The sequence below is a fragment of the Primulina tabacum genome, chromosome 2, assembly GCF_025594145.1.
Source record: "Primulina tabacum isolate GXHZ01 chromosome 2, ASM2559414v2, whole genome shotgun sequence".
Classification (NCBI taxonomy): Eukaryota; Viridiplantae; Streptophyta; class Magnoliopsida; order Lamiales; family Gesneriaceae; genus Primulina; species Primulina tabacum.
This window is the reverse complement of record NC_134551.1, coordinates 4809864-4823465: the sequence shown is the minus strand read 5'-3', so window position 1 is coordinate 4823465 and position 13602 is coordinate 4809864. Positions and strand designations below refer to the sequence as shown.

At 30.4% G+C, this 13602-nt stretch overlaps 1 protein-coding gene across 2 annotated transcripts; it reads right to left on the bottom strand.

Annotated features, from left to right (window-relative positions):
- Positions 1-385: 385 nt before the first annotated feature.
- Positions 386-3943, bottom strand: LOC142526950 (putative glycosyltransferase At5g03795). 2 transcript variants are annotated; one of them, XM_075631653.1, is made up of 4 exons: positions 3186-3943; positions 2269-2507; positions 1503-1851; positions 386-1319 (listed from the first exon to the last, which is right to left on the bottom strand). In XM_075631653.1, the coding sequence occupies exons 1-4, from the start codon at positions 3546-3548 to the stop codon at positions 645-647; spliced, it is 1626 nt and encodes a 541-aa protein (XP_075487768.1). In that variant the 5' UTR covers positions 3549-3943; the 3' UTR covers positions 386-644. The 2 variants fall into 2 exon arrangements, with proteins under 2 accessions (XP_075487768.1, XP_075487760.1); XM_075631645.1 differs by having other exon boundaries at positions 387-1319; positions 2269-2516.
- Positions 3944-13602: the final 9659 nt, after the last annotated feature.

Sequence of the window (13602 nt, the reverse complement as noted above, 5' to 3'; positions counted from 1 at the left end):
CATGTATATTGTGAAACTGATTTCACAAACTTTTACTATGTGAGACGAGTGAATCATATCGATATTCACAATAAAAAGTAATATTCTTAGCATAAAAAATAATACTTTTCATTGATGATCCAAATAAAAGATCTGTCTCACAAAATACGATACGTGAGACTGTCTCACACAAGTTTTTGTCTTAATTTAATCTTGCGAGATCCAATTTACAAGATAATGATGTAACAAACATGCAAAAATTATTTCGAAACTTTATTTTCGAAAAATTTCATCAACAACGACTCATCGATACAAGTATTTGTGTACATGTTCGTATATTTTACATATCGTTTTATCCAAAAGAATATGATGGCTCCGTCAAAAAGAGAAGAATGTGATGGCAAATTTAGAAATGTATTAAATGAATCCAATACAAAATGAAAAGAAAAACAAAAGACAAAAAAACCAGACCAAACACTATTTGTCTCTGTTACAGATATTCTCCATGATAATAACAGAGTTGGAAACCAATACATGATATTACATATTTTTGATGTATCAATCCACCAAAAATTTATACAAATATTCAACAGCGAACACAATTTTTTTACAGTGCAATGATACGCATCACCTAATGTGATTCTTGGACTAGTGAAACAACTTTGTCATGAATCCTCAATCCCATGTAGCCTAACATTAAGTCTCCTTAGCCAAATCGAATGAAGTGTCATATGAAACACATCGTACCTCTTAGGAGTCAAATTCACCTCGAAGTGTCGTCTCGCTTGCACGCCCCGTCGCTGCATTGTAATGTACTGTCTCGTAGAGATTCCGGTCAAAATGTTTTTAAGATTCGGGATCTCTGTCACCGATATTTCGACAGAAAACGACTTCCAGTTCAAGACGTCGCTAAACGGGGGAACATAGTTATCCTTGATGAGCACGGGAACACAACCGGTGTAAAGGGCTTCGACCATTCTTGGACTCGCGACTTCGTACCCGCTTGGGCAAATGCAGTACCTGCTTTTCCTCATCATGGCTAAGTAAGAGACATCCTTTCGTAGGTATTTGTGAACTTGAACGTCTTGGTCTTTGTTTTCCCAATGTTGGAGAAGAATCGGCCTAATGGGACCGTGAAGTCCACCGGCAAAGAAAACGAGGATCGGTCGTTTCGAGGGGGATGGACCACCGATCAAGCCATTGGTATGACGACCAGGTAGATTGATCTCTGGTATGGAGACGTCTTTCGAGGGTTGAAATCCTTCTGACATGTTTGCATTGCATAGAGCTCGAATTGAGTTGTTAAATAGCCAGGGAACGGATTTAGAAAGCTCGGGCCCCTGCAATGAAAATATAAACAATCGGAAACAAAACCATCTCAGATTTCTAGGAAGAGACCTGAACAATAGTTCGATACCTTTAACAAAAATCACAATACCCATAATTTGATGCGGTAACGGAAATTGACATCGCGACAAAATCAAAAAACACAGAAAAACAAACACAAGACAAGATGTATTTACCCAATCGTGGCAAGCCAGCATGAAATGATCGGCTCCAAGACTTCGATTCCAATATGGATATTTCTTAGAGACAAGATCGACATAGTCTTTCACGGTCTGTTTCATTGGCAACCAATGATCTTTTGGAGATTTATTATATATGAAGTGGACTATTGATGCCACGCTGAAGGGAAGGAAGAAAACATGCGCATTTTCAAGTTCCCTAGTCCGAAATTTTGTAGTTTCCATCTTATATATGAAGTTTCCCTCCATGGAATAAATGCTACCACAAGGACCATTGTGGAAAATAGGTTGCTCTCCTTCTCCATAGACATACACTTTGAACTGCTTTTCCATCTCCAAATAGCTCCTAATGTGCCAAATGAAGATTATTAATGGATGAAGAAATATTTGTCATCGATTAACATAAATTGAATCTCGCTACATGTTGCAAGATAGAAGTGTCAGAAGCTCGAACTATCACACGCAGCACCATGCTCCGAAGCTCAAGAGGAACTCGGAAAACTGAACCTCATCACTCGAAGTAACAAAATTTCATAAATTCCTAGACACCTCATACGAGGTGAGTAAGGTCGATTCCGAGACCATTAGGCATATTGTTGAACCCATTGAGCAAGACTGCTGTTAGGATTGCCAAAAATTTTAGTCGCACATGCATATATTAACAAAGTTACATCTAATGATTTGCTAAACTTTTTAAATTTCAATTAAACCGAGGATGAGGGTTTGATAACACCATGTCACAAAGCTAACAAATGCAACATACCGGTGAAAAGCCAGTGGATTCCGATAGATTGCACCTTTAGGTATGTAGTCTGAGTCATATGTTCCATTTCCATTATTCGCATCTCGAATTGAGGCTCGAGCTCGTTGGAGTCGGGCTTCAAGAGTTTCTAAATTGCTGAACTTTCTTTTTATTCTCGGACTTGTTGAAAGGATGGAAGTCTCATTTGATGACGGATTAATATAAGATCCATTCTTAGACATTATAGAACTTTCTTCCCCCTCCTCTACCTGTTTACATAATAATTATTATTAAAAGATTATATATTAGACCAAAGATCAGTTATTAATTTCATGATTTTGATAAACAACCAAATATTCAAATCGCCCTTGTGTAAAACCAAGAATGAAAAAAATTCTGAAAGTCAAATTTGAAATATTTTCATCCCTTAATTTGGAAAACAACTGTCTGATAAAATACTAAAGATTCTTTGCCTACAAGTGCAAGAAATGTCACAATTGCACAAACGGAATAAAGGCGAGAAAAATAATTAACAACCATTCCAAAAAAGAACTACTAGGGACCAGAAAATAGTTGCTTCTGAATATATAACGTTATCACATGGAATTTTTCCAGAATCATGTTATTTGTTGGCTAATTAGAGTATATGGAAATAGGTTTCGTTTTCGATATCTTAAATGGCAAAATTAGACATTAACCAACCCAAATATTAAACGAAGTGTGTGTGTGTGTGTGTGTGTATATATATATATAATGTTAAAATTTCACACAAGGTTTGGACCTAAACTCATCCGGAGAAAAATTCATATTAAATTCAAATTACGCAATCCAATAATTTTTAATATTTTGGAATCAAGAATTTTAATAAAAATTTATACTAAAATCAAATACACTTGAAAAATAATAATAATAGTAAATAATAAAACAAGATTTCTCACATGTGGCACGGTCCTTGTAGCTACAACGGCAAGCGGCGGTGCCGCGGAGCGGTTGAGATTGTAGTCAGCCGAAAGCGCCTCCTCCTTTTCTTCACTACCCACCACCGTCCGCCACACCTCAAAAGCTTCGCCGCCGTCTCCAGGCGGCGGAATAACCTTCTCGACACTCAACGCTCCTTTACTACTATAACCAGGAAAAAGAGAACTCCGCACCCAAGGATGATCGTAGCTGGAAGACTTCGAACCCATTAAACCCACCACCCCCAAAACAACCATTAATGGAAGAATAAAACCCTGGAGCCTCGTCGAAGACGACGACGTTTTCCAGCATGAACACACTCTCCTCTTACACCCTCCCTCCATCAATCAATCCACAAAAACCCTCCTCAAAAACCAGATCAAATCTCCATAATCCAATCGATTCAATATCTCGATTACGCAAATAACTTTTTATGCAGCCAGACCATTAATTTTGTCAGTCTAATTATATATACAACTCTCAGCCTCTTCAATGATGATCCTCTTTTATTCCTTCCCCTCCTGTGACGTATGAGCCATACACAATTTTTGTTCGTATATGGGAGTGAACAACTGCGTGTTATCGAGTAATTTTAGGCGATTTTTTTTTCTCGGAAAAGTGATTTATATTAACAATTGGCGAGAGATGGTTAGAGCACCGAACACGCTAATTCGCCAAGCGTCGGCTGATCTCTGTCTCTGTATTCGACTTCTTCATGCAAAATTACGCACTTTTTCTCTTCCCGTTCTGCCCCTCTGGTTAATCCCTGTAGACCAAAATTAATTGAAGATTTTCTCCTTAAATTGGACACCAATCGCGTAACGATAAATCTACTCCACTCGCGGGGTTATGGGTGCCACGTGTTTCCTAAGAGAATGTTTCTCCACGTGGCGATCGCCTCTCGCGAGTAGATTTGAGAAGGAGAGTGGGATGCTGCGGAGATCGGGTTTTTTGGAAAATATTTATGGAATCTGTATTAAAATAAATTCAACAAATACGGTGATTACGGTAATTCGGTAGAAAAATACAACTGTCAATTATTTTTTTAAGATTCAGTACACATAAGTTTTTTTTTGTATTTTAATACCTGACAAAAGACAAACTTAGTTTTTACCACATGTTTCATGTATTTTTACCTTTTTACCCTTTTTACTTAATAAAAAATTATATAAATCCCTTTTTTTGTTAGCCATCTTCTCTTTCCACTCACCATTCCCGATGCATTCGGACCACATATACATTGAATTAAAATATTTTTTTATTTTAAAAAACAATTCACAACTAAGCATTGAACTTTTTGAAATACTTAATTTTACTTGCGAAATACTTAATTTCAATTTTAAAATACTTGATTTAGTAAATGACATACCTAATAATGTGTATTAAAATATTTGATATTCGAATATGCAACGCAAGTTCACCAAGTGCTCGTATTTCCTTCCAAGATATCTCCATTTGGATGACATGTTCATTTCATTTAATTATTTTTTTATTTTAAAAAACAAAACAAATTCGCAACTAAGCATTGAACTTTTTCAAGTACTTAGTTTTACTTGCGAAATACATAATTGCAGTTTTAAAATACTTGATTTGGTAAATGAGATACTCAGAATGAGTATTAAAATACTGGATATAAGAATATGCAACGCAAGTTCACCAAGTGCTCGTATTTCCATCCAAAATCTATTTAGATAACTTGTTCATTTCATTTAATTATTTTTTTATTTTTAAAAAAACAAATTCGCAACTAAGCATTGAAATTTTTCAAGTACTTAGTTTCACTTGCGAAATACCTAATTTCAGTTTTAAAATACTTGATTTGGTAAATGAGATACTCAAAATGAGTATTAAAATACTGGATATTAGAATATGCAACGTAAGTTCACCAAATGCTCGCATTTCCATCCAAGATGCATTTGGATGACATGTTCATTTCATTTAATTATTTTTTTATTGTTAAAAAACAAATTCGTAACTAAGCATTGAACTTTTTCAAGTACTTACTTTTATTTGCAAAATACCTAATTTAAATTTTAAAATACTTGATTTAGTAAATGAAATACTCAGAATGAATATTAAATACTGGATATTCGAATATGCAACGTAAGTTCACCAAGTGCTCGTATTTACATCCAAGATGCATTTGGATGGCATGTTCATTTCATTTAATTATTTTCTTTATTTAAAAAAAAACAAATTCGCAACTAAGTATAGAACATTTTGAAGTACTTACTTTTACTTGCGAAATATCTAATTTCAATTTTAAAATACTTGATTTGATAAATGAGATACTCAGAATGGGTATTAAAATACTGGATATTAGAATATGCAACGTAAGTTCACCAAGTGCTCGCATTTCTATCTAAGATACATTTGGATGACATGTTAATTTCATTTAATTGTTTTTTTATTGTTAAAAAAATAAATTCGCAACTAAACATTGAACTTTTTCAAGTACTTAGTTTTACTTGCGAAAGACCTAATTTCAGTTTTAAAATCTTTGATTTGATAAATGAGATACTCATAATAAGTATTAAAATACTGGATATTTTAATATGCAACGTAAGTTTACCAAGTGCTCGTGTTTCCATCCAAGATGCATTTGGATGACATGTTCAAGGACTTTTTAGCAGCCACAAAGCATTGAAAGAGAAAAAAGGCTTGGAGCGAAGATTTGAAGATTTCCGGACAATGTTTTTCGAGCGAATAACCCGTGATAGGAACGAGTAGCATAATACGTGGATTTACAATTTACATAGAAATATGAAGTCGGATACACGTCGATAGTCATAGTCTAGTAGGTCGAAAACTAGGGGATTTAATAAAACGACATGCAATTCGCCCTTGACAAATAATTAAAGAGATTTAATTACTTCACTGAGTTGAATTAGTTTGGCATAGCTTGAGAGGGCATGTTCAATTGAATACGAAATCTCGTCGAAAGCATAGATCATTGTCGAACGAATTAAGTAGATTAAGGAGGGGTAGGTGAACCGAGATTCTCAACAAATTCATTTCTCATTGAACTTTAATCAATCATTCTAGCTTATTTATTTCATCATTCAATCCTTGAACCATTTCATTGAGTTTTTATTTAATAATCGTAGTAGTAAACAATCATCTGAAGTATCGCTGCTAAAAATTGAATAACTGAGAATAATAATTGAGAAATACAATCCTTAGATGAACGATACTCGTACTCTTTTACACTATATTAATACTTGACATCGTGCACTTGCGATTATTTCGAGCTTGAATATTATTGATTTTTACTAAGAATTTTACAATGAAAGTTTTGCTCGATCACTAAGCATAGAACATTTTGAAATACTTACTTTTACTTGCGAAATACATAATTTTAATTTTAAAATACTTGATTTGGTAAATGAGATACTCATAATATGTGATAGAATACTGGATATTCGAATATGCAACGTAAATTCAGTCATGGTTGGTTTTCCAACTAAGATTCATTAGAATACTTATTCATGTCATTTAAAGAAATGAACACAGTTCATTAGTGATCGTGGAGTAAGAGTAAGTTGTTTTTAGATCAAAATAATCACTTACTTTTAACAAAAATATAGTAGCATACTTTTTCCGGAGTAAAAGTAAGTTCTTTCTTTGTATATCGAAATAAATTGTTATTTTTATTTCATGAGGAGTGATGAACAATGTATTTGTTAAAATTTCAATTGCTTTGAAATTGCATCATAATGCATATTAGAAATATCCAGTATTTTATTACCTATTCTGAGTATCTCATTTATGAAATCAAGTATTTTGAAACTGAAATTAGATACTTATCAAGTAAACTAAGTACTTTAAAAGTTTCATGTTTAGTTAGGAATTTGATATTTTTTTACAAAATAGATATCACACGATAAGAATATGTCGTCCAAATGCATCTTCTAAGGAAAGACCAACACTTGGTGAACTTACCTTGCATATTCGAATATCCAGTATTTTAATACATATTCTGAGTATCTCATTTACCAAATCAAGTATTTTAAAATTGAAATTAGGTGTTTCGCAAGTAAAACTAAGTACTTGAAAATGTTTAATGCTTAGTTACGAATTTGTTTTTTTTAACAATAAAAAAATAATTAAATAAAATGAACATGTCATCCAAATGCATCTTCGATGGAAATGCGAGAATTTGGTGAATTTATGTTGCATATTCTAATATCCAGTATTTTAATATTCATTTTGAGTATTTCATTTATCAAATCAAGTATTTTAAAATTGAAATTAAGTATTTCGTAAGTAAAACTAAGTACTTCAAAAAGTTCGATGCTTAGTTGTGAATTTAAAAATAAAAAATATTTAAATGGAATGTACATGTCATCCAAATGCATCTTGGATGAAAATGCGAGCATTTGGTGAACTTACGTTGCCTACTAGAATATCCAGTATTTTATTAACTTTTATGAGTATCTCATTTACCAAATCAAGTATTTTAAAACTGAAATTAGGTATTTCGCAAGTAAAACTAGGTACTGAAAAAATTTCAATGCTTAGTTGCGAATTTGTTTTTTTAAAATAAAAAAAATAATTAAATGAAATGAACAAGTTATCTAAATAGATTTTGGATGGAAATACGAGCACTTGGTGAACTTGCGTTGCATATTCGAATATCCAGTATTTTAATACTCATTATGAGTATCTCATTTACCAAATCAAGTATTTTAAAACTGCAATTAGGTATTTCGCAAGTAAAACTAAGTACTTGAAAAAGTTCAATGCTTAGTTGCGAATTTGTTTTGTTTTTTAAAATAAAAAAATAATTAAATGAAATGAACATGTCATCCAAATGGATCTTGGAAGGAAATACGAGCATTTGGTGAACTTGCGTTTCATATTCGAATATCAAATATTTTAATACACATTATGAGTATATCATTTACTAAATCAAGTATTTTAAAATTGAAATTAAGTATTTCGCAAGTAAAATTAAGTATTTCAAAAAGTTCAATGCTTAGTTGTGAATTATTTTTTAAAAATAAAAAAATATTTTAATTCAATGTATATGTGGTCCAAATGCATCGGGAATGGTGAGTGGAAAGAGAAGACGGCTAACAAAAAAAGGGATTTATATAATTTTTTATTAAGTAAAAAGGGTAACAAGGTAAAAATACATGAAACATGTAGTAAAAACTAAGTTTGTCTTCTGTCAGGTATTAAAATACAAAAAAAAACTTTTGTGTACTGAATCTTAAAAAAATCATTGGCAGATGTATTTTTCTACAAATTACCCTAGCATCTTCAATGGGGGAATTTAATTATTTCTGTAATTATCTTATCATACAAATAATATTTAGTAATACGATGATCTGTCTGTCCCGCTTTTGTTTGACAGTTTGTTTTGTTCCTGAAATTAGAAAACTTTTTACGGCCTATCATATTTCAAAATTTGTAATCTCATTATTTTATATCTATAAATGGATGATGTTATATCATATATCTGTCTCACAAAATTTGAGACGTGACACGATCTCAAAGAAGTTTGTGTCTAATTTTATTCAGATAATATATTAAAAATAAATTAGGATCACCCAACTTTTATTTTAAGTTTGAGTAAGTATCTTGTAAGACGATCTCACGAATCTTTATCTGTGAGATTGGTCAACCATACCGATATTCACAATAAAAAGTAATACTTTTAGCATAAAAAATAATAATTTTTTCATGGATGACTCAAATAAGAGATTCGTATCACAAAATACGACCTGTGAGACTGTCTCACACATTTTTTTGCATTTAAGTTTAACTAGCTAGCTTATAAATTGTAAAAAGAAATTATTACAAGGGTAATTTGTAGAAAAATACATCTGTCAATCATTTTTTTAAGATTCAGTACCTAACAATTTTTTTTTGTATTTTAATACCTGACAAGTGACCAACTTAGTTTTTACTACATGTTTCAAGCATTTTACTTTTTTACCCTTTTTAATAAATAAAAAAGTACATAAACCTCTATTTTTGTTGGTCTATTCTCTTTCCACTCATCATTTTCGATGCATTTGGATGACATATACATTGAATTAAATATTTTTTATTAAAAAAAAAATTCACAACTAAGCATTGAACTCTTTGAAATACTTAGTTTTACTTGCGAAATACTTAATTTCAATTTTAAAATACTTGATTCAGTAAATAACATACTCAAAATATGTATTAAAACACTGGATATTCGAATATGTAACGAAAGTTCACCAAGTGTTCGTATTTCCATCCAAGATCCATTTGGATGACATGTTTATTTCATTTAATTATTTTTTTGTTTTTAAAAAAACAAATTCGCAACTAAGCATTGAACTTTTCAAGTAATTAGTTTTACTTGCGAAATACCTAATTTCAATTTTAAAATACTTGATTTGGTAAATGAGATACTCAGAATGAGAATTAAAATACTGGATATTCGAATATGCAATGCAAATTCACCAAGTGCTCGTATTTCCATCCAAGATCCATTTGGAAGACTTGTTCATTTCATTTATTTTTTTTTATTTTTAAAAAAAAACAAATTTGCAACTAAGCATTGAACTTTTTCAAGTACTTAGTTTTACTTGCGAAATACCTAATTTCAGTTTTAAAATACTTAATTTGGTAAATGAGATACTCAGAATAAATATTAAAATACAGGATATTAGAATATGCAACGTACTTTTCAAAAAAAAAAAAAAGAATAGGCAACGTAAGTTCAACAAATGCTTGCATTTCCATCCAAGATGCATTTGGATGACATGTTCATTTCATTTAATTCTTTTTTTATTGTTAAAAAAATAAATTCGTAACTAAGCATTGAACGTTTTTCAAGTAATTAGTTTTATTTGCGAAGTACCTAATTTAAATTTTAAAATAGTTGACTTGGTAAATGAAATACTCAGAATGTGTATTAAAATACTAGATATTCGAATATGCAACGTAAGTTCACCATGTGCTCGCATGTACATCCAAAATGCACTTGGATGACTTGTTCATTTCATTTAATTATTTTTTATTTAAAAAAAAAAAAAACAAATTCGCAACTAAGCATAGAACATTTTGAAGTACTTACTTTTATTTGCGAAATACCTAATTTCAATTTTAAAATACTTGATTTGGTAAATGAGATACTCAGAATGAGTATTAAAATATTGGATATTCGAATATGCAACGTAAGTTCACCAAGTGCTCGTATTTCCATCAAAGATCCATTTGGATGACTTGTTCATTTCATATAATTATTTTTTTATTTAAAAAAAAATTCATAACTAAGCATTGAACTTTTTCAAGTACTTAGTTTTATTTGCGAAATATCTAATTTCAATTTTAAAATAATTGATTTGGTAAATGAAATACTCAGAATGAGTATTAAAATACTGAATATTCGAATATGCAACGTAAGTTCACCAAGTGCTCTCATTTCCATCCGAGATGCATTTGGATGACATGTTCATTTCATTTAATTATTTTCTTTATTTAAAAAAAACAAATTCGCAACCTAAGCATAGAACATTTTGAAGTACTTACTTTTATTTGCGAAATACCTAATTTCAATTTTAAAGTACTTGATTTGTTAAATGAGATACTCAGAATGGGTATTAAAATACTGGATATTCGAATATGCAACGTAAGTTCATCAAGTGCTCGCATTTCTATCCAAGAAACATTTGGATGACATGTTCATTTCACTTAATTACTTTTTTATTGTTAAAAAAACAAATTCGCAACTGAGCATTGAACTTTTTCAAGTTCTTAGTTTTACTTGCAAAATACCTAATTTCAGTTTTAAAATACTTTATTTGGTAAATGAGATACTCGTAATGAGTATTAAAATACTGGATATTCGAATATGTAACGTAAGTTCACCAACTGCTTGCATTTCCATCCAAGATGCATTTGGATAACATGTCCAAGTACTTTTTAACAGCCACAAGGCTTTGAAAGAGAAAAAAGGCTTGGAGCGAAGATTTGAAGATTTTCGGACAATGTTCTTCGAGATAATAGCCCGTGATAGGAACGAGTAGCATAATTCATGGATTTACAGTTTACATATAAATATGAAGTCGGATACATGTCGATAGTCATAGTCCAGTAGGTCGAAAGCTAGGGGATTTAATAAAACAACATGCAATTCACCCTTGATAGGAAATCTCGTCAAAAGCATAGATCATTATCGAACGAATTAAGAAGATTAGCGAGGGTAGATGAACCGAGATTCTCAACAAATTCATTTCTCATTGAACTTTAATCAATCATTCTAGCTTTATTTATTTCATCATTTAATCATTGAACCATTTCATTGAGTTTTTATTTAATAATCGTAGTAGTAAACAATCATCTGAAGTATCACTGCTAAAAATTGAATAACTGAGAATAATAATTGAGAAATACAGTCCTTAGAGGAACGATACTCGTACTCTTGTACACTATATTATTACTTGACATCGTGCACTTGCGATTATTTCGAGCTTGAATATTATTTATTTTTACTAAGAATTTTACAATTAAAGTTTTGCTCGATCACTAAGTATGAAACATTTTGAAGTACTTATTTTACTTGCGAAATACCTAATTTTAATTTAAAATACTTGGTTTGGTAAGTGAGATACTCATAATATGTGATAGAATACTGGATATTCGAATATGCAACGTAAATTCAGTCATGGTTGGTTTTTCCAACTAAGATTCATTAGAATACTTATTCATGTCATTTATAGAAATGAACACAGTTCATTACTGATCGTGAAGTAAGAGTAAGTTGTTTGTAGATCAAAATAAGCACTTACTTTTAACAAAAATATAGTAGCATACTTGTCCTGGAGTAAAAGTAAGTTCTTTCTTTGTATACCGAAATAAATTGTTATTTTTATTTCATAGATAGTGATGAACAATGTATTTGTTAAAATTTCAATTGCATTGAAATTGCATCATAATGCATATTAGAAATATTCAGTATTTTATTACCTATTCTGAGTATCTCATTTATGAAATCAAGTATTTTGAAACTGAAATTAGGTACTTATCAAATAAACTAAATACTTTAAAAGTTTCTTGCTTAGTTGAGAATTTGAATTTTTTTTTTTACAAAATAGATATCACATGAGAAGAATATGTCGTCCAAATGCATCTTCCAAGGAAAGACCAACACTTGGTGAACTTACGTTGCATATTCGAATATCCAGTATTTTAATACCCATTCTGAGTAGCTCATTTACCAAATCAAGTATTTTAAATTAGGTGTTTCGCAAGTAAAACTAAGTACTTGAAAATGTTTAATGCTTAGTTACGAATTTGTTTTTTTTAATAATAAAAAAATAATTAAATGAAATGAACATATCATCCAAATGCATCTTGGATGGAAATACGAGCATTTGGTGAACTTACGTTGTATATTCTAATATCCAGTATTTTAATACTCATTCTGAGTATTTTATTTACCAAATCAAGTATTTTAAAATTGAAATTAGGTATTTCGCAAGTAAAACTAAGTAATTCAAAAAGTTCAATGTTTAGTTGTGAATTTGTTTTTCTTTTAAAAATAAAAAAAAATATTTAAATGAAATGTACATGTCATCCAAATGCATCTTGAATGGAAATACGAGCACTTAGTGAACTTACATTGCCTACTAGAATATCCAGTATTTTATTAACTTTTACGAGTATCTCAATTATCAAATCAAGTATTTTAAAACTGAAATTAGGTATTTCGCAAGTAAAACTAAGTAATTGAAAAAGTTCAATGCTTAGTTGCGAATTTGTTTTTTTAAAATAAAAAAATAATTAAATGAAATGAACAAGTCATCCAAATGGAATCTTGGATGGAAATACGAGCACTTGGTGAACTTGCGTTGCATATTCGAATATCCAGTATTTTAATACTCATTCTGAGTATCTCATTTACCAAATCAAGTTTTTTAAAACTGAAATTAGGTATTTCACAAGTAAAACTAAGTACTTGAAAAAGTTCAATGCTTAGTTGTGAATTTGTTTTTTTTAATTAAAAAAATTAAATGAAATGAACAAGTCATCCAAGAGCACTTGGTGAACTTGCGTTGCATATTAGAATATCCAGTATTTTAATACTCATTCTGAGTATCTCATTTACCAAATCAATTATTTTAAAACTGAAATTAGATATTTCGCAAGTAAAACTAAGTACTTGAAAAAGTTCAATATTTAGTTGTGAATTTGTTTTTTTTAAAAATAAAAAAATAATTAAATGAAATGAACATGTCATCCAAATGGATATTAGATGGAAATACGAGCACTTGGTGAACTTACGTTGCATATTCAAATATTTAGTATTTTAATACTCATTCAGAGTATCTCATTTACCAATTTAAGTATTTTAAAACTGAAATTAGGTATTTCGCAAGTAAAACTAAGTATTTCAAAAAGTTCAATGCTTAG